This window comes from Oratosquilla oratoria, chromosome 9, assembly GCF_046742065.1.
Source record: "Oratosquilla oratoria isolate Oo_2021 chromosome 9, ASM4674206v1, whole genome shotgun sequence".
Taxonomy (NCBI): Eukaryota; Metazoa; Arthropoda; class Malacostraca; order Stomatopoda; family Squillidae; genus Oratosquilla; species Oratosquilla oratoria.
Window position 1 is genome coordinate 39,394,015 of NC_134785.1, and position 26,964 is coordinate 39,420,978.

A 26,964-nucleotide genomic window follows, 5' to 3' on the forward strand; every position below is an offset into this window, starting at 1 on the left:
AGGCAGAGATGGAGGGAGTGAACATGAGGAAGCAACCAATTTTGAGATGGATTGATGGGGTAAAAGGGGTATTGGGAAAGAGGGGGGATGTCTATTGAGGAAGGAAAGGAGAAGACAAAAGATAGGGGTGAGTGGAGAATGGTTGTGTAAGGATGATACTGTGATGCATGGAAGAGAGTGGGTGGGGGATGGTGGGGTGATGGAGTATGTATTTACCTAGTTGTATTTGACGAGAATAGAACTATGCTTGCAGTGACCCGCTTTTGTATCTTTCAACACCCAATTTGATCTTAAAATCTTGTATAGATTTTGCATTCAATTTTTACTCATTCAATTTGTTCCAGATATTTATCATTCTATGTGGGAAGCTATTTTTTTCAGATCTCTTCTATAACTATCAACTCTTTTATCCCACTTTAGCAAATCATTTCTATCAAGGACTCCCATCCCTTTCATAATTTTGTAGATGGTTAGTAGATCTCCTCTTTCTCTTCTTTGTTCCAGGGTTGATAGTTCGAGTTTGTCCAATCTTTGTTCATATGTCAATTTGGAGAGAGCTGGTACCATCTTTATCGTTGCTCTTTGAATTCTAATTTATGTTCTTTTTAGTACTGGGTGTCCATAGTGCTGCAGTATACTCCAATCTTGGTCTTATCAATGTAACTAATATTTTCTTTACCATTTCTTTATCCAGGTAGTCAAAGGCCACTTTCACTGATCTTAGTAAATTGAAAGTTTCTCTGACTATTTTGTTGATACGTTTGTCTAATACCATGTCATTGGTGTTAGTTACTCCTAGGTCCCTTTCCGAGTTGACTTTTTTAACTTCATTTGTACCAATTTTATATTGTCCCAATATTCTATTTTTGCTTTTTCCAAATTCCATAATAGTACATTTTTTATGTTGAAATTCACTTCACACTTCTGACTCCATTCCCAGACATTATCCAGACCTTTCTGTAGTTTTTCACAGTCTTCCTCTGTACTTACTCTCTTTAGTAGTTTTGCATCATCTGCAAAGAAGTTCATATAATATTCCATATCTTCATTCATGTCATTTATATATATATATATATATATATATATATGGCAAACATTATCAGAGCCAATACAGAGCCTTGTGGACTCCACTTCTCATTTCTTCCCAGGTCGAGTTCTTGTCTCTAAGTACCACCCTCATTTTTCTCCTGTTCAAGAAATCTTTCATCCATTCCAATAACATTTCTTGTACTCCACCTATTGTTTCAATTTTTCATAGTAGCTATTTGTGTGGTACTTTGCCAAATGCTTTTGGTAAATCTAAGAAGGCACAATCTGCCCATCTGTCCCTTTCCTGTATTATTTTTATTAGCCTCGAGTAAAAGCATGTCAAGTTTGTGGCACATGATTTTCCATGTCTAAATCCAAATTGTTTTGGATTTAGTATACCTGTATTGTTCTCTTCCAAATGTTTAATCCATTTACTTTTGATAGCCTTTTCACATATTTTTGCTACTGCACTTGTAAGGGAGACCAGTCAATAGTTGGTTGGATTTTCTTTGTCCCCTCCTTTGTATATTGGTACAATATTTGCATTTTTCCAATCTTGTGGTACTTTTCCTTCTTTGAGTGAGAAATCTATTATCTTGTGTATTTTGTCCGTTAATTCATCTATACATTTTTTCAATATACAATTTGCAATTCCATCCATCCTGTGTGACTTTCTGACATCAAGTTTTTTTTTCATTTGGTTCCTTATTTCTTTCTGTGTCACAGTTATTTCTTTCACTGGAGGGGGGGTCATACTCTCTGTCCTTTCTCCCAATTTTGTGTACTTTCAATTGTGAATACAGATTTAGGATGTTTGATCATAATTTCAGCCATTTCTACATTATCTATATATTCATTATTTCCTTCATGCAGTTTCACTATTTCATGTTTATCTTTTAGCTTGTTATTTACATACCTGTAGAATAGTTTCGGTTGGTCCTTGCATTTTTCTACTATGTTCTTTTCATACTTTTTTTTTTTCTCTGCATATTTTTATATATTTGGTTCTTAATTTGATGTGTATTTGCCATTTGGTCTTTTTTTCTTTTCCATCTTTTCCAGGCTTTGTCTCTTCTATTGCCTCACTACACTTTTTGTTATACCAGCACTTTATGTACATCTGTTATTGTTTCTTCTTGGGTACATATTTATCTGTTTCCCCATAATTTTCTTTTAATATATTCCAGGAGCACTTATCACAAAACTACATTTGTTGTTTATACTTAATAAGTACTTTCCAAAGTTCTTTTGGTATCTCCTGACAGCCTGCATAATACCACCCTTTGCATCTTTTGCAGTACAACCCACTATCTTTCTATCCTACTATTTTCCTACAATCCTTACAGTTTTCGTTCTCCCAGTTTTTCTTCTTTTATTTGTATTTACCTAGTTGTATTTACCTAGCTGTATTATATGGGAAGGGAGCTATGCTCGTGATGACCCATCTTTGTATCTTTCAGCATGAAGTTTTTTCTTAAAATTTTGAATAGTGTTTGCCCACACTGTTTCTTTGTCTAATTTATTCCAGATATCCACCACTCTATGTGGGGAGTTTTTTTTTTTTTTTTTCTCTTTTTTTTAGATCTCTTCTATAATTACCCTTTTTGAGTTTCTTTTCATATCCTCTTGTTTTTCCATTGCCCCATTTTAATAAATCATATCTATCTAGGATTTCCATTCCTTTCATGATTCTATAAATAGTCAGTAGATCTCCTATTTCTCTTCTTTGCTCCAGAGTTGATAGCTCCAATTTGGACAATCTTTGTTCATATGTTAATTTGGAGAGAGTTGGTGAAACTTTGTCATTGTTCTTTGTATTATTTATCATTTTTTCTCAATTATTTTTAGTACAGGGTGTCCATAGTGTTGCTACGTACTCCAGTTTTGGTCTTATTAGTATAATTAATATTTTTTTAATATTTCCTCATCCAAATAGTCAAATGCCACTTTCATTGACCTTAACAGATTGAAGGTTTCTCTGACTATTTTATTGATATGTTTGTCTGGTGTCATGTCTTTGCTGATTATAATTATTACTCCAAGGTCTCTTTCTGAGTTCACATTTTTGACTTCTTCTTCACCAATTTTATAATTTCTTGATATTCTATTTTTACTTTTTCCAAAGTCCATTATACTACACTTCTTGATATTGAAATTTACTTCCCACTTTTGAGTCCACTTCCAGATTTTGTCTAGGTCTAACTGTAATGATTCACAATCCTCCTCTGTTCTTACTTTCTTTAGTATTTTTGTGTCATCTGCAAAGAAATTCATATAACACTCCACTCCTTCATCCATGTCACTTATATATACAGCAAACATGATTGGAGCAATACCGAACCTTGCAGAACACCACTTATCATTTCTTCCCAATTCGAGTATTTGTCTCTAATTACTACCCTCATTTTTCTCCCAGTTAGGAAATCTTCCATCCATTCCAATAATCTTCATTTGATGCCACCTATTGATTCTATTTTTCTTATTGTTTTTTTGTGTGGTACTTTATCAAATGCTTTTTGTAGGTCTAGAAAGGCACGGTCCGCTCATCTGTCCCTTTCTTGTATTATTTCTATTAGTATTGAATAGAAGCAGATCAGGTTTGTTGTACATGATCTTCCTTGTCTAAATCCAAATTGATTTGGATTCAGTATATTTTTTTCTTCCAGATGTTTAACCCATCTACTTTTGTGCTTGTGCTTGTAAGGGAGAGCAATCTGTAGTTGGTTGGATTTTCCTTGTTCCCTCCTTTATATATTGGTACAATATTTGCATTTTTCAGTCCTGTGGTACTTTTCCTTCTTTGAGTGAGTATTTAATTATATTGTATATTTTGTCCATCAACTCCTCTATGCATTCTTTCGATATCCAATTTGCAATTCCATCCGGACCATATGATTTTCTGACATGAAGGTTTTTTATTTGGTCTCTGATTTCCTTCTGTGTTACAGTTATTTCCTTCATTGGGGGGTCTCTCTCTCTCTATTCCCTTACAGTTCTGTAAACTTTCAATTGTGAATATTGATTTGAAATGATTGCTCATAATTTCAGCCATTTCTACTTCTTTATATTCATAATTTCCCTGGTGCAGTTTTTCCATTTCTTGTTTGTTTTTTAATTTACCATTTACATACCTGTACAATAATTTAGGTTGTTCCTTGCATTTTTCTATATCTCTTTCATGGTTTCTCTTTTTAGCTCTATGTATTTTTACATAATCATTTCTTAGTTTGATATATGTTTGCCATCTACTCGTTTTTTTATCTCTTTTCCATCTTTTCCAATCTTTGTCTCTTTTATCCTTAGCCTCACATTTTTTGTTGTATCAGCTTTTCAAGTATACTCTTTCTTGCTTCTGCTGTGGTACATATTTGTTCACTTATAAATTTCTTTTAATATATTCCATTTCTCTCCCATCTTTGTTTCTTCATTTAGGATGTTATCCAAGTTTGCATTTCAAAAGAATTTTCTGAGTTTCTCAAAATTCATTTTGTTGTACATTAGTCTTCCTTTTCTATGTTTCTCATTTCTTCTTAAGTCCATTTGCTCTTTTAGTTTGAATTCTATTAGTACATGGTCACTCTTCCCTATTGGAGATTTGTAATCAATTCTGTTAACAATATCAGGTTCTGACATAAGTATTAAATCCAGTCTCGATGCTTCCTCATTGTTTCTGTATCTGGTATTTTCTTTTACCCACTGAGTTATTGTGTAGTCAAGTAGCATGTTTCCCTTCACTGTCATTTCTTCCCAACATATTTCTTTTGAGTTAAAATCACTCATAATTACTATATTTCCTCTTTCTTTCAGTATATTAGTTAGTTCTTATTTTGTATATTCCAACAGTTTGGAATGATCGCTTTCTGTCCAGGACTGTGTTTTGGGGGCACATACACCACTACAAATTTTCTACTTTTCATATAACTGCTTTCAACTTTTATCATAATTGATTCTACAATGTTTTTTCCTTCTGTTATCTTTGTCACATTTAAGTCTTTTCTAGTCAAAAATAATACTCCCCCACCCTGTTTTTCCTTTCTATTTTTTGTCCAATAGTTATATAGACCTTGTCCTACAGTATTTGGTGGTAGAGGACCTTTTAATATTGTGTCTACAATTACCATTATGTCTGGTTTTTGTAATGCAAGATAGTCATTGAATTCATTCAGTCCTGATGGTCACCCATCCATGAAGGATAGGTTTAAAGAACTTCTCTCTATTCTTTCTGTATTTTTTTTACAACAGAGAATTATCTGAAACCATATAAAATATTTGCTGATTGTTATGTCCAGGAGTGGTTGAAAGTATCAGTCACAGCCTTTATTGCATTTTGCCAATTTGTTTTAATGGATGCTTGGGATCTTATCTGGGCTTTCTGCATGGAAGTTTTTCAATCTATTTATTGTTCTTTCCATATCTTTGTTGGATAAGGGAAGTTGGCTTCTGTGGTCATCTTGATATTCCATATTTTATTAGTTATTTTCCTATTTTCTGGAGTTGTGTTTTCAAGTTTGTTTTGGAGAATTGTGTGTTAATGATATATAACTGTTATTTTGTTAAAGGTATTTTCTTTGGGTTGCTCCAGCTACTTCATGGGCAACCAGCGGGCTTATTTTGAGTTGTTAATGTTCTTTATAGTTGTCCACATTTGCTGTTTTCCTATCTATTGTATTTGTATTTGTATATATATTTTTCTGTTTTTCTTTCATCTTATAGTTTGTTTATTTTGTAATATTTCTGTTTAGTTCTTGTAGCACTTCCTTTTCTTGTTCTATTGTCTTATTTATTTTCTATTTTATTTTATTCTATCCATTTATTTTATTATAATTTTCTTTTCTTAAGATGGCTATATTTGGTGTGTAATTGGCATTGCATTTTTTTCCTCTTGGAATATACATCTTGTTGGCCTTTTGAAGGGTCACTGCTATTTCTTTTTGTGCAAGTGGTCAGTGGATGCGACCATGGTGTAACTGGTAAGCATGCCTGCCTGGACAGTGGGAGGTCTTGGGTTTGGTTCCTGGGTGGTGTCAACTTTTCAGTAATACTCAATATCCAACACTTTTGTTGCTCTGTATAAAGATGGGAACTGATCTATGGCAAATATCTATGTTCTTTCATATATATATATATACATATACATATATATATATATATATATATATATATATATATATATATATATATATATATATATATATATATATATATATATATATACATACATTTACTTTAAGAATGTTTTCTTGCATGAAGATTTTATCATCCTTCTAGTTCTATGGTGGTTTTTATTGGGAAATTATCTATGGGAGCTCATGTATGGTCCCCTATGTTGTTTGTGTTTGGAGGGAGGGTGAGCACATTGTTATATCTGGAGAAGTTGCTGTTTATGTTGTGGAGGTTGTCAGCAACCAGCACGTCTGTTAGTTTCCTATAATCAATGAACCTTTTGGATGGTTAGTACTGCAGTACTAAGTTCTCACATTTTTTAAATCCACAAGACAATTCATGATTAGCTTGCTCCACATATAGTTGGTCATAAGCAGAATCATCTTATAATGTAGAAAGAATTTGAAAGACAGTTTATAGAGAATTCCTTATACTGTATAAAAATACAAAAGAATCATAATTATGTACGTACAGTTTGATGCAATTTGTCAGCATTGCCTTGTGCTTTTCGGGCAGGCAGTTCAACCTCTTCCAGTTCAGCAGTGATGCGATCCACATTCTCACGCAGTGTTGACTTGGCTGCTCTAAGACGTTCAGTCTCCATCACTGGAACAAAAAAAAATACTGTTTTCTTCATCTAGTACTGACTGTATTTGAAAGGGTTTGTGAGAGTGGACAGTTGAAAGTAAATGTGGACAAGACTAAAATGTTGATATTACAAAGAGTGATGAGGATGGCGTATTAGATGGGTGAGGGGATGGAAGAAGACGAGAATTTTGAGTAAATTATCTTATAGCATATAAAATACACTTGAAAAAAAATACTAAAAAAAATTCCCTGCAACTTATACATGAAGTTGAGGCCTCCAAAGGCTAATTTGTCTCTGATGCTTGCTACTGTAAGCTATAATCTTACCCCAGATACTCACTTCTACCTAGCCTGATTCTATAACAATAACAGTACTCAAATCATATAATTAGTAATATTATGGTACTTTTCAATAATGTACCTAAAGTTATCCACTTCCTTCACCCTCTCTCCTTTAAGACTTACTTCCAACTCACCGCTACTCTCTCCCTTTCTACATCTCATCACCTTACATTTAACCACATTTACCTTCAACTTTCTCTTATTGCGTATCTTGCCAAACTACATCACTTACTGCCTTAATTCTCCCTCTGACTTTGCCACAAGTACAGTGTTGCCAGCAAACAACAACTGGCTCACCTCTTACTTTTCCCCATTTTCTTTAACCTGTCCATTACCCCCAACACCACCCCTGTCCATTACCCCCAACACTACCCCTGTCCATTACCCCCAACACCACCCCATCTATGTATACATTGAACAGCCATGGCAACATGACATACCTGATGCAGCCCCACCTTTACCTCAAACCACTCACTCCATTTCCAATTCTAACACAGGCTCTACTACTTTTGTAAAAAGATCTTGATTGCTCTTAACAGCTAACTGTATTTACCTAATTGTAATGTACAGGAAAGGAGTAATGCTCATCTAATTGTACTATACAGGTAAGGAACAATGCTCATTGAGTCCTATCTCCTATTCTCCAATTGATCATATCTAGCCTTAAGTTTACGTACAGTTCCAACTTATTGATTTCCAATTATTATATCTAGATTTATGAGGATGTATGTATGTGTGTATTTACCTAATTGTAGTGTACAGTAAAGGAGCAACAATTATGGGGTCTCATCTTCTACTCTCCAATTTATCATACCTACCCTCAAATTCATGTATGGTATGTATGTATGCATTTAATAAAGATTCATAGTGAAATTTATAGTGTGATCTTTCTGGTAATCAAATTCACTGAAATAAAAGCTACAACTTCTATGACAATGATACATTATATATAAAAATAGTCAAGAATTAAGGGTGGCCAAAAAGGGATTAGTTCTTGAAGGGCAGAAAATAAATTTCAAGGTTAAAGATTCAAGAACTTACAAAGAGTTTCATAATGCTTTGTGGCATTAGACAAGTTTTCTTCTGCCAATCTAACAAGCTCCTCCCCTTCTTCATTGTTGTCTCTGGTATTACGTCCCAGCCTTTGTGTTTCCTCCAATTTCTTGCTCAGGGACTCAAGCCTGCATGAATTAGGAACAGAAATAATTACTTATCTACACTTTCTAGGCAAGTTCATGGTGTATGTGATCAGTAATTCTGTAGAATCAAGTAAAGACTATAGAGTAATGATTGAGGAAAATGACTCACTCTCTACTATATACTGTAGTCTATATGGTTAAAACTTGCTTTGGGTCTCAATATCTGACCTCTTTACTATGATGATGTCCCCTAAGCTGAACAAAATCATCTGGGATATGTCATCATAGTGACTGACTGAGATCACAATTGTGATGTCTTCTACTCTCAATAAAATCATCTTGTATTAACTAGTGAAGTGAAGTAAAGGCAGTAAGAGGACAATAGGTAGATTATCTTATATGTTGAATGCAGAGGAGAAAAGGGAAGTTTTGATTATAACAGTGGGAGATACCAGAAAAATTATTATGATGGGAAAGAATATGGGAGAGAAGAATGATTTAACTGAAAAAGATGAAGACTGGTAATGCACCTGGATTAGATGGTTGTCATGAAGAGTGTCTGACAAAGGTAGGAGTATAGTAGAATGGTTAGTGGAGTTGTTTCATGTATGTCTAAGGAAGGAAAGTGTTACAGTGGACTGGATGAGTGCATACTTGGTTCCACTATACAAGTAAATGGGGGATATACATGAGTATAGCAGTTTAAGAAAAATCAGTCTCATAATTTCAATTGGCAAGGTGTATAGGAAGGTGTTAAATGAAAGAATTAAGAGGGGAACAGAGGGAGTAGTTGGGGAAGAGCAGTATGGGATTTGGAAAGGAAGTGTATAGATCAAATTTCTGTGGCAAAACAGATATGGGAGAAGTTTTTGGAAAAAGGTTGTCTTTTGGGTTTTTATTAAATTAGAGAAAGAATGTAATTGAGTTGATAGAGAAGTGTTATGGGGTGTGTTGCAGATATATGGCAAAGGGGGATGTATGTAGAGGGTGGTCAAAAGTTTCTACATATGTAGGCCTGTGTGACAGTAGTGCATTGAGAGAGTGAGAGGTTTCAGGTGAAGGTGGGGCTGCACCAGGGTTGTGCAATGTAACCATAGTTGTTCCCTGTATGCATGGATGGGATGGTGAATGAGGTAGATATGAGGGTGATAGGCAGGAGTTTCAAGTGAGAGTGGAGGAAATTGGGATATGAGCCAGTTGCTTTTTGGAATGACATTATGCTTTCAGCTGAGTCTGAGGATGGATTGAAGCAGTTAGTGGTCAAGTTTGGGAAGGTATTAAGAGGAGAAAACTGAAAATAAATATAGGAAAAAGTAGGGTGGTGAGATGTACTTAAGGTGATGGTGGTAGTGGTTTGGAGGTAAATTTAAAGGGTGAGAAGTTGGAGGGAGTAGAGAGTTTTAAGTATTTGGGGGTTATATGTAAAGGAATGGACTTGTGGGGATGGATGCAAATCATAAAGTAAGGGAAGCAAGTAAATGTATGGGATGGATGAAAAATGTTGTGAGAAATACAATATCTGAGGATGAGCACAAAGAGGTTACAAAATACACAACAGAATTGATTTCTCACTCAAAGAAGGAAAAGTACCACAAGATTAGAAAAATGCAAATACTGTACCAATATACAAAGGAAGGGACAAAGAAAATCCAACCAACTATAGACCGGTCTCCCTTACAAGTACAATAGCAAAAATATATGAAAAAGTTATCAAAAGTAAATGAATTAAACATTTGGAGGAGAACAAAATACTAAATCCAAAACAATTTGGATTTAGCCATGGAAGATCATGTGCCACAAACCTGATATGCTTTTATTCGAGGCTAATAGAAATAATTCAAGGGATGGATGGGCAGACTGTGCCTTCTTAGATTTACAAAAAGCATTTGACAAAGTACCACACAAAAAGCTACTAAGAAAAATTGAAACATAAGGAAACACAAGGAAAGTTATTGGAATAGATGAAAGATTTCTTGAGAGAAAAATGAGGGTGGTACTCAGAGACAAGAACTCAAATTGGGAAGAAATGATAAGTGGAGTCCCACAAGGTTCTGCTTTGGCTCCGATAATGTTTGCCATACATATAAATGACATGGGTGAAGGTATGGAATGTTATATTAAAGTCAATGAAAGTGGCATTTGACTACTTGGATGAGGAAATTATTAAAAGAATATTAGTTACACTAATAAGACTAAAACTGGAGTATGCAGCAACACTATGGACACCCAGTACTAAAAAGAATATAAAGAAATTAGAAAGAATACAAAGAGCAATGACAAAGTTGGTACCAACTCTCTCCAAATCAACATATGAACACAAAGATTGTCCAAATTGGAATTACAAACTCTGGAACAAAGAAGAGGAATAGATTTGCTGACTATTTATAGAATCATGAAAGGAATGGAAATCCTAAATAGGAATGATTTATTAAAATGGGACAATGGAAAAACATAAGAACAAAAAAGAAACTCAAAAAGGATAACTATAGAAGAGATCTGAAAAAAATAGCTTCCCACATAGAGTACTGGATACCTGGAACAATTTAGATAAAGAAACAGTGTGTGCAAACGCTATTCAAGATTTTAAGAAAAAACTTCATACTGAAAGATATAACTATGGGTCACCACGAGCATAGCTCCCTTCCCATATAATACAACTAGGTAAATATATTACAACTAGGTAAATACTAAAGAGAGTAAGTACAGAGAAAGATTGCAAACCACTACAGGAAGACCTGGACAAAGTCTGGAAATGGAGTCAGAAGTGTGAAGTGAATTTCAGCATCAAGAAATGTAGTATAATGGAATTTGGAAAAAGCAAAATTAGAATATTGGGACAATATAAAATTGGTACAAATGAAGTTAAAAAGGTCAACTCGGAAAGGGACCTAGGAATAATTATCACCAATGACATGGCACCAGACAAACATATCAACAAATTAGTTGGAGAAACTTTCAATTTATTAAGACCAATGAAAGTGGCCTTTGATTACATGGATAAAGAAATGGTAAAGAAAATATTAATTACAGTGATAAGACCAAAATTGGAGTACACTGCTACACTATGGACACCTAGTACTAAAAAGAACATAAAGAAATTAGAAAGAATTCAAAGAGCAACAACAAAGATGGCACCAATACTCTCCAAATTGGCATACGAACAAAGATTGGACAAACTCAAACTACCAACCCTAGAACAAAGAGGAGAAAGAGGAGACCTATTAACCATCAACAGAATTATGAAAGGGATGGAAGTCCTTGATAGAGATGACTTACTAAAATGGGATAGGAGAAAAAAATAAGACACAAAAAGAAACTTAAAAAGGATAGTTACAGAAGATATCTGAAAAAGAATAGCTTCCCACACAAAGTGATAGATATCTGGAACAAACTGAATGGGGAAACAGTGAGTGCAAAAACTATACAAGAATTTAAGATGAAACTGGATGCTGAAAGATACAAAAGTGGGTCACTACAAACATAGCTCTCTTCCTGTAAAATACATGAGAGAATGATTGTGCCCATGGCATAATATGGAGCAGACTTGGAATTTGAAGGAGAAAGAAAAGAATACCATAAACATGTTTGAAATGAAAAATTTATGAGGCATGGTGGTTGTTATGATGATGGATAGAGTGATATGTTTATGATGCAAATTGTTTACTTTATCCATGTTAGGATTGTGATTATTAAAGTTGTGATGCCTATTAGTAATTGTTTAATTTCTTTTCAAGTTGAAGAAGGGTTGTGCATTAGTGTTATAAGGCCACCTGTGTGCTGAGTGTTATTTTCCCTAGTCACTGTGTATTCAATGAATGTGGGAAGTATGGATTATGAGTTTAATTTCCTGTATTAGAGCTATATGTATGTCATGTTTATGTAGGAATTATAGCAGCTCTGTGTTTTTTGTGATACTACTAATAATTACTTATGATATATCTATCTAGAGTTCATTTATATAATGAAGTGTCTTTGGGTGGGTGTAGTATTTTGTAACCCTACTGTATTTACCTAGTTGTAATATAAGGGAAGGGAGCTATGCTCGTGGTGACCCGTCTTTGTATCTCTCTGTATCAAGTTTTATCTTAAAATCTTGTATAGTGTTTGTACATACTGTTTCATTGTCTAATTTGTTCCATGTATTTATCTCTCTGTGTGGGAAGCTGTTCCTTTTCAAGTTTCTTCTATAACTGTCATTTTTCAGTTTTTTCCATGTCCTCTCGTTTTACCGTTGTCCCACACTAACAAGTCATTCCTGTCTAAAACTTCCATTCCTTTAATTATTCTGTAGATAGTCTGCAAGTCTCCTCTTTCTCTGCTCCAAAGTGGGTAGATTAAATCTGGACAGTCTTTGCTCGTATGTTAGTTCGGCGAGAGTTGGTGCTAGTTTGGTTGTCGATCTTTGTATTCTTTCTAGTTTCTTAATATTCTTTTTGGTACTGGGTGTCCAAAGTGATGCTGCATACTCAAGTTTTGGTCTTATTAGTGTAGTTAGTATTTTCTTTATCATTTCTTCATCCAAATAAGCAAATGCCACTTTGATTGACCTCAATAATTTGTAGGTTTCTCCGAATATTTCATTTATATGCTTATCTGGTTTCATGTCCTTTCCAATCATCACTCCAAGATCTTTTTCTGAGTTTGCTTTTTTACTTTTTCTTCCCCAATTCTGTAATCTTTTGATATTCTGTTTTTACTCTTTCCAAATACCATTATACTATATTTCTTTGTATAAAATTTTACTTCCCACTTTTGAGTCCAATTCCAGATCGTGTCCATATCTTGTTGCAATGAGTTGCAGTCCTCTTCCATTTTTACCTTCTTTAGTAATTTTGCGTCATCTGTGAAGAAATTCATATAGAACTCCACACCTTCATTCATGTCATTAATGTATACGGCGAACATGATCGGGGCCAGTACTGATCCTTGTGGGACACCGCTTTTTACTTCTTCCCAGTTGGAGAATTTTTCTCTAATTACAACTCTCATTTTCCTCCCAATCAGGAAGTCTTTCATCCATTCCAATAATTTTCCTCTGATGCCACCTTTTGACTCTATCTTCTTTATAAGTTTCCTATGTGGTACCTTATCGAATGCCTTTTGCAGGTCCAGAAAAGCACAGTCCACCCACCCATCTCTTTCTTGTATTATGTCTATTAATCTTGAGTAGAAGCAGATCAAATTTGTTGTACATGATCTCCCTTGTCTGAATCCAAACTAATTTGGATTCAGTATAGATTTTTCTTCCAGGTACTTAACCCATCTGTTTTTGACAACTCTTTCACAAATTTTTGCTATTGTGCTTGTTAGTAAGACCGGTGTTAGTAAGACCGGTCTGTAGTTAGATGGATCTTCCTTATTACCTCCCTTATAAATTGGTACAATATTTGCCTTCTTCCAGTCCAATGGCACTTTTCCTTCTTTAAGTGAGAATTTAATTATATTACATATTTTGTCAGTTAATTCTTCCATACATTCTTTCAATATCCAGTTTGCAATTCCGTCTGGGCCATGTGATTTTCTGACATCAAGGGTTTTAATTTGGTCACCGATTTCTTTTTGTGTTACAATTATTTCTTTCATTGCTGGGGATAATTCTCTCTCTTTTTCTACACAGGTGAGTTTTCTATTGTGAATACTGACTTGAAGAGGTTGTTCATAATTTCAGCCATTTCCAGTTCTTCTGTATATTCCTTTTTGACTAGGTAAGCTTGTTGTTGTGTTCATCTGAGACATATGCTTTATTAGTTTGTTGTGCAACTGCATGGTCCTATCAAAGATAAGCTGAGGACCTAGTAACTTTAAATTATACACTCTCATTCAACCCTAGACTATATCAGTTGGTGCATTCACCTAGTTGTATTTACCTATTTGTATTTTATGGGAAGAGAGCTGTGCTCGTAGTGACCTGCTTTTGTATCTTTCAGCATCCAGTTTCATCTTAAATTCTTGTATAGTTTTTGCACTCACTGTTTCCTCATTCAGTTTGTTCCAGATATCTATCACTCTGTGTGGGAAGCTATTCTTTTTCAGATCTCTTCTGTAACTATCCTTTTTAAGTTTCTTTTTGTGTCCTCTTGTTTTTCTCCTATCCCACTTTAGTAAGTCATCTCTATCAAGGACTTCCATCCCTTTCATAATTCTGTACATGGTTGGTAGGTTTCCTCTTTCTCTTCTTTGCTCCAGGGTTGGTAGTTCGAGTTTGTCCAAACTTTGTTCATATGTCAAATTGGAGAGTGTTGGTGCTCTTTAAATTCTTTCTTGGATCAACAACAAAGATAGCACCAACACTCTCCAAATTGACATACGAACAAAGACTGATGTGTGGAAGCTGCTGCTCTAATTCATTATGTACTGGTTTGTGATGGTGAATAAGTAGTATATGTGTGTAAAGAATTTATAGGTTTTGTGCCTGTTATGTCAAATGTGTGTAGGCCAAAGTTGATTTCTGTCTCTGATTTGGAGGTAGTTATTTTGTGGGAGAACAGGTGCTGGAGTATTTAACTCCTTATGTGATAAAACAGAAATAAAGGAGATAGTTTAGTGGAGAGTGAGAGAGAGAGAGAGAGAAGGTTAAGTCTCTAGTCCTAACTTAGAGACAAACCAAAATTATATATATGGTAAATAGGTGCTGTTCAAGTTCAGTTATGTAAGACACATCAATGATATTATAAACTAATACTTTATAATTGCATGAAAAATAGACAAACAATGAGTAACTACACTAGGTGGTCCTGTAAGACAGACATCAAAGAGAATAACACTTTGAAACCCATCAACATCATCACAGCAACAACTTGATGGAACTGACATTTAGTCTCCAGACTGGGCCCAAGTTCTCTCTATCAATTGTGAATGCATTTTCTCCACATTTTCACATAATAAGAGCTGAAAACTAGCAATTACTCTTCTCATGCTACTACTGTAAGCTAGTGACTAAGAAATAGTTCTACACTAGTACAACACAAACAACAAACATTTCTTTACAGAGAGACCTATAAGAAGGCCTGGAGGCCAGTGCCAGCCACAATAGGTGTGTGAGTTTTAAATAAGTAAAACTTGAGGAAACTTTTATATTATATGAATAAATGTCATCTATTCTATGTTAAAAGAAAATGAAACCTACAAAGGGTATGGGAAGGTGAGAACAGTTGAAAAAGTTAGTTTTGTTGATGTAGAGAAGGATAGAATTATGAAAAGAAAGATCTATACCTAAATCTCTCCTAAACAATCCATATGAAATGAGACACCCAAGGTGACCCTTGTCACTAAACTGTTCCTTAGCTTTAAGTGATCCTATATGCTAATACAGACCCCCTAAGCTGCTAATAAATTTTATATTTCAAAAGAACTCCCATGCTGATGAAACTAAACTTCAATTTGGACATAATACCATATTCCTCTAGTCTTCCAAGCCAAAAGTTTGTCCATGATATGATTTATCCTCTGCCAAAGTACATTTATCTTAATAAATTTTGCAGGAAATAACCATATTCAGTAATCCCATATTTTTCTTTAGTTCAAAATATGACCATTAGTTACTTTGAACCCTACAGGTCAGCAGGATAACTAAACTCAAGTTAAATAAAACTTAAAACTTCTTGCACACATCTGAGTTGAACAGAACTCATATTATCATGGTTTTAAAAGACCAAATAATCCTTATACTTAGCATGAATAGTGATAATGATCTCATTCCATTAACATGACCTTGATTTTATGGGGTCTCTGGGTGATATATATTGTATTTCCAACTGGTCTCAAACCAGACTCGAGAAGTAGTTCCCTAGGTCTTTTAGATCATGATCCTAAATGCCTAATGAACCTAACAGGCTACATGTATCATGGTCCTGTTTGCCTACAATCTGAGTTTGATGATTCCATTTAACTTACAAATTCTAAAATGATCTTGCATGGTGAAGAGCTCTTTCTGCATGGAGGAACTCTGCATTTTGCTATGGACTCTTTGGACTCCATCTTACCAAGCCATATAAAGTTCTTTGGAGCCATTTGTGTCCTAAGCTAGTATTGACCGTATAATCCCCTGTGGCTCTCAAATAACCATGTCATTTCAATTTCAGATCATAGGCATCCATAGGTGGAAGGGGGGGGGGGGTCAACTGCCTCACACCCTACAAATCCAGGTCTGTTTGAAACTTTGCTAGTCACCACAAATAATTCTGTTAGATTTTTAAGTACTAACATATCAGTGTATGATTGCAATTTAAGTACATACTGATACTATACTTAATAATGAGTTGCCATTAAATTCACCATTTCAAAGGTGAAAGAATAATTTTTCTTTGACTGACCTGATTGGTCTAATGTGAATTTGACGAAAGTCAAAATGTAACTAATATATATCATGTTAATATATATCTCTGCAGCCAATTTGAAATGTGTATCTTGATATAACCCCATACCATTAACCATACATGTATAATATCTTTAATTTTGTCCCTACCCTACAAAAATTCCTGCAGATATCCCATGCTTCAGATGGCTATGAAAACAAAACTACCCCATGCTTCAGATGGCTATGAAAACAAAACTAAGTGGACTGTACTAAAAATGATCCAGTTTTCCTGACAAATCATCCAAATGTAAATAAATCTGCACAACTCTACATACATACATATATATATATATATATATATATATATATATATATATAATTTATATATATATATATGTATATATATATATATATATATACATGCATATACATATATATATATACATATATATATATATATGTATACATACATACATATAAAGGTTTGTATGGTGCAGTGATGTTAATAAAAAGAAATACTATCTACAAGAGCTGTGAAAACAAATACTAAGTGCCTTAAATCATGCAACTATGGTAAACTAACTGCAAATAGACTAGGTAAAAATTGTCCTAATTAATCTTTTGCTCAACTGCACTGCTAATGAGATTGGGTAAACACCTCAAATAAATGCTTTTTCAGGTAACTCAAATTAAACCCAACCCAAACTAAAGGAGAAGGCAAGCTATAGGAAAAGAGAGGGAACGTTAATGCACCAAAACCACTTGTTCTGCTGAATGCGGTCGTTGGCATCTGATGTCTCTAAGTGTGCGTTGTGAATATATCCCTCAAGTTCTTCCACCTTGGTCCTGAAGTCACTGAGACGCTCTGAGTAGCTGTCTACTACATCTGTATGGTTCTGTTCAAGTAGAAAAATAATGTAAGGTAAGACAGAGTAATGTTTAAATACAACATATAATAAGCTTAGAGAAAAGCAAAGAAAATACTCCCAGGTATATATATATTTGTTACAAATATATGTTAAATTACACCATGTAATGCATTTTTTGTTCCCTGATTCTAAGTGTCATTTCCTGGTATGTTATATTCCATTATTTTAAAAGAAAAAACACTATCATTTAATAAGAAGTTTGGGTTTGTGATCAGGATTTTGATATTTCTAAATTTTCATATTTTTCAGGAAAAAACCTTTAAATTTATTTTATGACATGCTTATCAAAAACAAACAAGTAAAAACAAATGATAGTTATAAAGAAATTTAAACACATCAGAAATGACTGGATTTCATGGATTTGTGGTTGTAGTCCAGGTTGCACTCCTGCACCAGCCCCCAGACATAGTCCCCCATCATTTTCTCATTGTAGTAGCCCTGGTACCTTGACTCTATCTCCTTCACACCTTGGTGGAATTGCACGACTTGTTCTGAGTAGGTGCCCATATTGTCCTTGAATTTGTCCAAGTGAGCATCCAGCATATGACGTTTAAGGGACATTCTGCATTCCATGGCACCAAAAGCCTTTACTAGATCCTGAACCAGCTGCTGGTAATTTTCAGCTCTATGGTTGCCCATGAAGCCTTTGACAACTGCTATGAAACAGTTATATGCTGTTCTCTCAACCCTGAGCTTATTAGAGAACTTGGTAGACTCAAGCACCTTCTTTATCTGAGTTCCAACAAAAAATCCCATCTTCGATTTTGGCCTCAGATAACTTGGGGAAGAACTCAAGAAAGTACTAAAAAGTCACTGATTCCTAGTTGAGAGCCTTCACAAACTGCTTCATCAACCCCAACTTAATGTGCAGTGATGGCATGAGCACAATCCTGGGATCAACCAATGGCTCCCACATGATTTTCCAGGTCCCAACTAGAAATTCTGTTTGCTGCTCCCAGTTCTTCCTGTTGTAGTGGTCAGAGGTGGCTCTGCTGTCCCAAAGGCAGAGGAAGCATTGGAATTTGATAAAGCCTCCCTGAAGACAAAGCAGGTTAGCAATCATCTTAAAGTCTCCAATTATTTCCCAATTGTACTGGTTGTACTGCAGAGCTTCCAAGAGGACTTTCACACTATAGCAGTCTTCCTTCAGGCAGACTGATTGGGTTAAGGGCAGCATCAGGAACTTGTCTCCACTGTGGAGGAGGACAACCTTCAAACTTGTGATAGAGTTTATATGAAGAGCTGCCACTCCTTGGGCACAAACGGCCCCCCAATAACATCAAACAGTCAAGGTACATGATGACAGAAGCAGAGGTCATCCTTATGAATGTAAAAACATGAGAAAGGTTCATGCCAACTTCTCTGACTTATCACCAGTACCTCCTCCTTGACCAAGTTCCACTACTTCATCCTGGAGATAAATATCTTTGCATTGGACTTGGTCAGATCCATTTCCCTGACCAAGTCATTTTCTTTTTTCTTTTTTTTTTTGGGAAGTGAGGAACTTTCCCTAGTACCACAGGCAGGTAAACCAAGTCCTCAGCATCCACCTTCTCCTCTTTATCAAAATACTTGTCTTGGACTTCACCTGGAGCAAGTGGCACTGGCATGGGATATTTAGAGCAGTGAGGAATTGGAGCAATTGATGATAGGAGATCTGGGTAATGCACAGCAGCGAAATTCTTTCTATTCTTTCCTTTATGCTGCTTGCTATCATCCATCATGCAAAAAAGCAGTCTCTGGAGTGGTCTGTTGGCTCTAGCCAGACCCATGGGTTGGAGGATTTCAGGGGACTTTTCTCACCTTGCAACCACCCTTCCAGCTTCTTCTTACAGTTCTCACAACAATAGTGAGGGGCTCAGGGCTTGTCCTGGTCCCCAACTGGCATCCTGAAGTACTTCTGGTAGGCTTCACAAACCTTCACTGATATTTCAAAGGAGAGTTTTTTTGCCTTATTTGTTTATATACTCACTGTATATATAACAGAAGGAGTAAAGGGGGTGCCAGCAGCCCATTGAAACCGTCTCAAAATATAGAAATATATGCAATCAGAAAATATGGATCTTATGGATCTGAGAATGTAAATTATAAACATGTTAAATGAACATATATGTATGAAACAGGTAGAATAATTCAGACTATAGTCACCAAATTGCACCAACAGCACTCAAAAATATGACATAAATTGGTTTTACTACAATTCTAAAATTTTGTTAAGTTGAATGCTAGTGGCTAGTCTAGAATTTTTACAAACCCAAACTTATCACTGTTTAACAGCATTTTTTTTTATCTATTCGAGACCTAAGTGACATAAAAAAGTGATTACAAGCCAGGAACAATTTTTTTTCCACATAGTGTTACCTACAAAATATAAAGGTGTTCTTAACCCCTTCCATACGGTGATGCCTACGTAGGCGTCATGAGGAGCAAGTGGGTACGCGAGGATGCCGATGTCGGCGTCTTGATTATATTTATTGTAGCTGTACCTGCGTGACCCCCATACTCTGTAAACTGGCTTCATCATATTTTCTATGGTTATCAAAATTCACGGGTGAAAGAGAGAATGATTGATACAGCGGTGACTTTATTTTTCATAATGCGAGTATTATGACGCAACATCATGTGTCTGGCAGCTAATGCTGCCTGTGAGATTTTGGCCCAGAGTGAAGTGGTTAATGGAAAAACTATTCTTGCTCTGTAAACAATATGAAAAACATTTCTAAATACTAATTCTTCATTGGTAAAATTCATTATGGTACAGTTTAAGCTATTACAATAAAAGGAAAGGAAGGAAAGAGAAACTGAGATAAAGAGAGAGTGTCTTACATTCACAGGAGAAACTGTCAGGAGGAGGAGAGTTAAAGGATGTGATGGTATTGTACCATATGTATAATATATTTACATATTGTGTTGTAACATCATACAGCTATTGTAGTGTATTAATTTAATTCTAGCTAAATGTTAAAAACATTTCTGATTTCGTCATCAATAAATTCAGGACTACAGATCCAGAAAGCTTTAAGAAACATTGAAGAGAAAACTGAACATTTAATACTATTTGGATGAGAATAATAATAATGAATATATGAGCTTACATTGGTTGGTTTACAATACATTTTAAATTTAAGGCTGTTGTCATGACATAGGATAGTGCAATCTAAGAAAGGTAAGGTACAATTTTTCTTAATTTCTAAAGTAAATTTAATAGACTCAACAAGAGCATTTAATTTGGTTAAAAAATCATGGACATTTTTATCTTCTGGCCAAAGACATAAAGTGTCATCAATATACCTAAGCCAAGGGATGTTAGGAGGGAAGATTTTGTGTAATATTTTAGTTTAAAAAAATTCCATGTATAAATTACTCAAAACTGGGGATAAAGGGTTTCCCATACTCATGCTGAATTTTTGGGAATAGAAATTACCATTGAATTGAAACTTACAGTCTTTAAAACATATCTTGTGACCTGACCTACTGCCTTCCAGGGGGTAAGTGTCCTCTACTCTTATACAAACTGTCCTTGTTCCTTTTTCATGTATATATAATCTATGTATTTCTATTCAACTATGTACTTTTTGCACTGAAGGTGTAATATACGAAAGCGCTCTGCTTCGTTAGTTTCTTTTTCCAAGTGGTCTACTTTGCATGAACACACGTACCCATGTTCTTATTAGCATCATGGATACCACACGCTTCTTCAATACCTTCATCTCTCTCAACCCTGGTCTGGTACCATCTGTCAAGGACTTTGCTTGGGCCTTTACCAAAGCCCATAAACTACGATTATGACTGCAGTTTCTACAAAATTGCTTGAAGGAACAGGTATTATCAAAGTCTGTTCTTCCCCAATGGCTTTTGAAGATGTCAGATTGCCCGTTCGATGATTCCCAGTGCATCACCTTGTTGAAATGTATTGACATTGCCAAATTAGAAGTGAAAAAAGCTTTTAGAATCAAAAGGGCCAAGTGTCATATTTTTCAACAAACCATACCATCCATTGATAAGGAAGTGCTTTTAGACTATTGCTTTTGCAATATGAGATCCATCTGTGACCATCTTGCCAAGAAATTAAAAAGCACATTACAAGAGCTTATTGATAATTGTGATTGGACTAAACATGCTTAGAGTTTGTAGTTAATCTTTCTGACAAAATTCTTAGTACAAATGAGAAAACAGCTTTAAGATATGGACTTAGTTTTGCCAACAATTCAAATCCCACAGATTTTGTCAGCAATGGTAAAGCTTTCTGTAATTTAAAGAACCATGATTTATCTGTTGAAGATCTCAATATTTGTGTGGATATTGTTTATGGTGCTTTATCACAAGAGGTTGTTCCTAATTGGCCAGAATGTTTTCAGAAGGCAATTATTAGTCTTAAAAAGATATTCATTGACATTTTACCAAAGCAGATGAATCTAATGCAGTTGTTATTTTAAACAAGGATGATTATCTTAGGAAAATTAATGGTTTATTAGATGATAATAATACTTACACCCTTCTCAACAAAAATCCCACAGAAGCAGTTAATAGTAATTATAACAAGAAGTTAAAAGAACTACTTCATGAGAATAGAGACCTCATGCAGAAATTAATTTCAATTAGTCCCCCTTTGCCACATATGTATGGTCTCATTAAGACTCATAAATGTAACAACCCCGCTAGACCTATTGTTTCGTCAATTGGTTCTGCTTCTTACAAGCTATCCAAATGGCTAGTTACTATTCTTAGCCCTTTAGTAGGTACAATCTCTTCTTCTCATGTTACAAACACTTCTGATTTAATAGACAAACTCCATTATATCAAACCAAATTATAAGTTTACATTGGTTAGTTTTGATATCGTTAGTTTATTTACTAAAGTCCCCATAGATGATTTATTATTTTACCTTCAAGATGAACTTAATAAACATGTTCTTCCATTGCCATCATCTACATTGATTGAACTAATTAAGGTATGTGTTAAAGATTGTAAGTTTCAATTCAATGGTAATTTCTATTCCCAAAAATTCGGCATGAGTATGGGAAACCCTTTATCCCCAGTTTTGAGTAATTTATACATGGAATTTTTCGAAACTAAAATATTACACAAAATCTTCCCTCCTAACATCCCTTGGCTTAGGTATATTGATGACATTTTATGTCTTTGGCCAGAAGATAAAAATGTCCATGATTTTTTAACCAAATTAAATACCCTTGTTGATTCTATTAAATTTACTTTAGAAATTAAGAAAAATTGTACCTTACCTTTCTTAGATTGCACTATCCTATGTCATGACAACAGCCTTAAATTTAAAATGTATCATAAACCAACCAATGTAAGCTCATATATTCATTATTATTATTCTCATCCAAATAGTATTAAACATTGTGTTTGTGTTTTCCCATTACATAATTATCATTGATTTTGTTGTATATTAATTTTATTTTTGTCATTGTATTATTTAGTAACCATTCTTTAAGGAGAACCAAACAACTTCTGCATGTTTTATGTGAAGCCAAAGTTTGGCGTCCAGTTGTTACTCTGTTTCCTTACAGGATGTATATATTTGTTATTATAGTGCTTTGGCACACTTTTATATAGTACATGCTCATTTGTAGTGGTTCATGTGCTTTTATTTAGCCACCCTATAACATTGTGGTGGCATATGGTAGAGTCAGTTTGCTTTTTTTGAACAAATATATATGGTGAACGATTCTCAAGTGATAAGAGTTTTAGTAAACTTTGACTGGCCAGTTTCATGGCTCCATGCAGTTGTGTATTTATCTAGTTGTATTTTATGGGAAGAGAGCTATGCTCATAGTGACTCGCTTTTGTATCTTTCTGCATCCATTTTGTTCTTAAAGTCATGTATATTTTTTGCACTCACTGTTTCCTCATTCAGTTTGTTCCAGGTATCTATCACTCTGTGTGGGAAGCTATTCTTTTTCAAATTGCTTTTGTAACTGTTCTTCTTAAATTTATTCTTGAGTCCTCTTGTTTCTTCTTCTATCCCACTTTAGTAAGTCATCTCTATCAAGAATTTCCATCCCTTCCATAATTCTGTAGATGGTTAATAGGTCTCCTCTTTCTCTTCTTTGTTCCAGGGTTGGTAGATTTAGTTTATCCAATCTTTGTTTGTGTGTCATATTGGAGAGTGTTGGTGCCATCTTTGTCATTGCTCTTTGAATTCTTTCTACTTTGTATTTTTTTTTTTTTTTTTTTAACTAAGTGTCCATAATGCTGCAGCATATTCTAATTTTGGTCTTATCAGTGTAACTAGTATTTTCTTTACTATTTCTTTATCCATGTAGTCAAAGGCTACTTTCATTGATCTTAATAAGTTAAAAGTTTCTTTGACTAATTTGTTGACATGTTTCTCTAGTGTCATGCCATTTGAGATAGTTACTCCCAGTTCCCTTTCCAAGTTTATTTTTTTACTTCCTTTGTACCAATTTTATATTGATGCAATATTCTATTTTTACTTTTTCCAAATTCCATTATACTACATTTCTTAATGTTCAAGTTCACTTCACACTTCTGACTCCATTTCCAGACTTTGTCTAGGTCTTGAAAAGATTTGCAGTCTTCCTCTGTATTTACTCTCTTTAGAAGTTTCACATCATCTGCAAAGAGGTTCATATAACATTCCACATCTTCATCCAGGTCATTTATATAAACAGCAAACATTATTGGAGCCAATACAGCCTTGTGGGACTTCCCAATTTGAGTTTTGTCTCTAAGTACTACCCTCATTTTTCTTCTGTTCAAGCAATCTTTCATCCATTCCAATAACGTTCCTTGTATTCCACCTATTATTTCAATTTTTCTTAGTAGCTTTTTGTGTGGTATTTTGTCAAAAACCTTTTGTATGTCTAGAAAGCACAATCTACCCATCTGTCTCTTGTATCATTTCTATTAATCTTGAGTAAAAGCATATTAAATTTGTGGTACATGATCTTCCACTTTTAAAATCAAATTGTTTAGGATTTAGTATTTTGTTCTCTTCCAAGTGTTTAATCCATTTATTTCTAATAACTTTTTCACATATTTTTGTTACTGTGCTTGTAAAGGATACCAGTCTATAGTTTGTTGGATTTTCTTTGTCTCCTCCTTTGTATATTGGTACAGTATCTGCATTTTTCCAATCTTGTGGTACTTTTCCTTCTTTGAGAAGTCAATTATCTTGTGTATTTTGTCCATTAGTTCATCTATACATTCTCTCAATATCCAGTTTGCAATCCCATCTGGCCTATGTGACTTTCTAATGTCAAGGTTTTTATTTGGTCCTTTATTTCTTTCTGTATTTATTTACCTAGATGTATTTTATGGGATGAGAGCTATGCTCGTAGTGACCCATTTTCGTATCTCTCCACATCCAGTTTATTCTTAAAATCGTGTATAGTTCTGGCATTCACTATTTCTCCGTTCAGTTTCTTCCAGACATCAATCACTCTATGTGGGAAGATATTCTTTTTTTTTCAGGTCTCTTCTGTAGCTGTCTTTCTTTAGTTTCTTTTCGTGTCCTCTTGTTTCTCTTCTGTCCCACTTTGATAAGTTGTCTCTATTGAGAATTTCCATCCCTTTCATAATTCTGAAAATGGTCAACAAATCACCTCTTTCTCTTCTCTGTTCCAGTGTTGACAGATGTAATTTCTCCAATCTTTGTTCGTATGTCAGATTTGACAGTGTAGGTGCCATTTTTGTCGCTGCTCTTTGGATTCTTTCTAATTTTCTTATGTTCTTCTTTGTGCTAGGTGCCCACAGTGTTGCAGCATATTCTAGTTTAGGTCTTATCAGTGTAACAACTATTTTTTTTAACCATCTCCTCATCTAGTCAAAGGCCACTTTAATTGATCTCAATAAGTTATAAGTCTCTCCAAATAATTTATTGACATGTTTATCAGGACACAGAAAAAAAATAAAAAAGACAATTATAGAAGAGACCTGAAAAAGAACAGCTTTCCCCACAGGATAATAGACATTTGGAACAAGTTAGATGAAAAGGTGGTGTGTGCAAAAATGAAACACAAATTTAAAAACAGTCTAGATAAAACAAGATATGAAGACGGAACACCATGAGCATAGCTCCCCTTCCCATAAAATACAACTAGGTAAATACATACAGACTTCAATTTTTTCGAATCACACCCAAATAATCTGATAATCAGATTTTTCTAATAGGACCACCCACCGCTGGTTATATCCCAGTGTCCCACAGAGAATGGATGCTATACAGCAGAGCCTTATGATGTCTCATACCTTGATAGGGGTATGCAGAAGTTTCATGTTGTCAAAGACCTCTTGGGCCTTTTCCATTTCGATCTCCACCTTGCCCTGGTCGTCGCTGAAGCTGATAAGGTTCATACCAGCCATGATCTGCTCGGCCTCCTGGATGGCTTGTTCGATCTGGGCACCTGAGGAGGAGGAATAGAAAGAAGAGGAGGAGAAGGAGTGGGAGGAGGAGGTGGAAAAGGAGGAGGGGAAGGGGGAGGAGGAGGAGAGGAAAAGGAAGGGGAGGAGGAGGAGAGGGAGTTGGAGGAAGAGGAAGAGGAGTATGAAAAGTGCAAGGGAGGCAGGGAGGGGGGGGGAGGAGGAGGAAGTAAAGGAATGGGGGAGTGAGGGAGGAGGAGGATAAAGGGAGGGAACGAGGGGGAAGAGGATGATGGGAAGGAGGAAGGGAGGGGCATGTAGAAAGAGGAAGGAGGATAAGGAGGAGGCAAAGGAATATACAGAAGGAGGTAAGATGAGGAGGAGAAAGAAAGGAAAAAGAAAGATGAAAGAAATATTAAGTTATCTTGATCATAAATGCAAAATTGAATGACACAACAGTACAATAAACCAACCCTGGACACAGATATATTAAAATAAAAGTGTATCACAGTATTGTATGCTTACACCAATTTATATATACATATATATATATATATATATATATGTATATATATATATATATGTTCACTGTAAACCCACTATCAGAGAAATAATAACGGAAATAAAGAGAAACTATATTTCAACTACTATCTGTAGCCTCTTCAGCAGAATGCTTACAGAAAGTTAAGATACAAGTTTATATAGGGTGGTGAGGTGGTACATAAAAGGGGGGGATGGGGCAAAGTGGGGGGACTCGGGTTACATGGCCTTGAAATGGCCAGGTCACGGAAGGACATTTAGGGCTATTTTGTCCGACCGCTCTTGACAATAATTTGTTTACCGCTAACTTCGTAATACAATCTGGGGGCCACTGTCCTTTTGAGGTATTAAAGTTAGGATGATGTTTTATTAGAGAAGATTCTACAATTTTCCTTCGATAGCTACAGTGTGATTTAAAAATAATTGATGCATTATCCCAATCTAATCTATGGTCTTTTTGGCTGGCATATAATATTAAATATAGTGTTGCATCAGGCCTATATCTCAGAGCCCTTAGGATTTGTAGTCCACAATTCTTGCAAATAGAATTTTATATTATCAATAAACAACTCTCAAACGTAGGTTATCC

The 26,964-nt window shown here is 34.9% G+C and overlaps 1 protein-coding gene and 1 long non-coding RNA gene across 16 annotated transcripts in view; one reads left to right on the forward strand and one right to left on the reverse strand.

Annotated features, from left to right (window-relative positions):
- The window catches only part of LOC143028323 (uncharacterized), a 104,542-nt gene extending 87,169 nt beyond the window's left edge, over positions 1-17,373 (forward strand). The window contains exons 3-4 of one of the 2 annotated variants that reach the window (XR_012966719.1): positions 16,343-16,864; positions 17,237-17,370. This is a non-coding gene — a long non-coding RNA (uncharacterized LOC143028323). Of the gene's footprint in view, positions 1-16,342; positions 16,865-17,236 lie in introns of both variants that reach the window. The other variant, XR_012966720.1, reaches the window with a different exon arrangement.
- The window catches only part of LanA (laminin subunit alpha), a 290,394-nt gene that overhangs the window by 73,607 nt on the left and 189,823 nt on the right, over positions 1-26,964 (reverse strand). For 13 of the 14 annotated variants that reach the window (XM_076190221.1, XM_076190217.1, XM_076190223.1 and 10 more), the window contains 4 exons: positions 25,725-25,879; positions 17,311-17,453; positions 8,164-8,303; positions 6,665-6,798 (listed from right to left, as the gene is read on the reverse strand). In XM_076190221.1, the coding sequence (XP_076046336.1) occupies positions 6,665-6,798; positions 8,164-8,303; positions 17,311-17,453; positions 25,725-25,879 (572 nt within the window). The remainder of the gene's footprint in view (positions 1-6,664; positions 6,799-8,163; positions 8,304-17,310; positions 17,454-25,724; positions 25,880-26,964) is intronic. The other variant, XM_076190210.1, reaches the window with a different exon arrangement.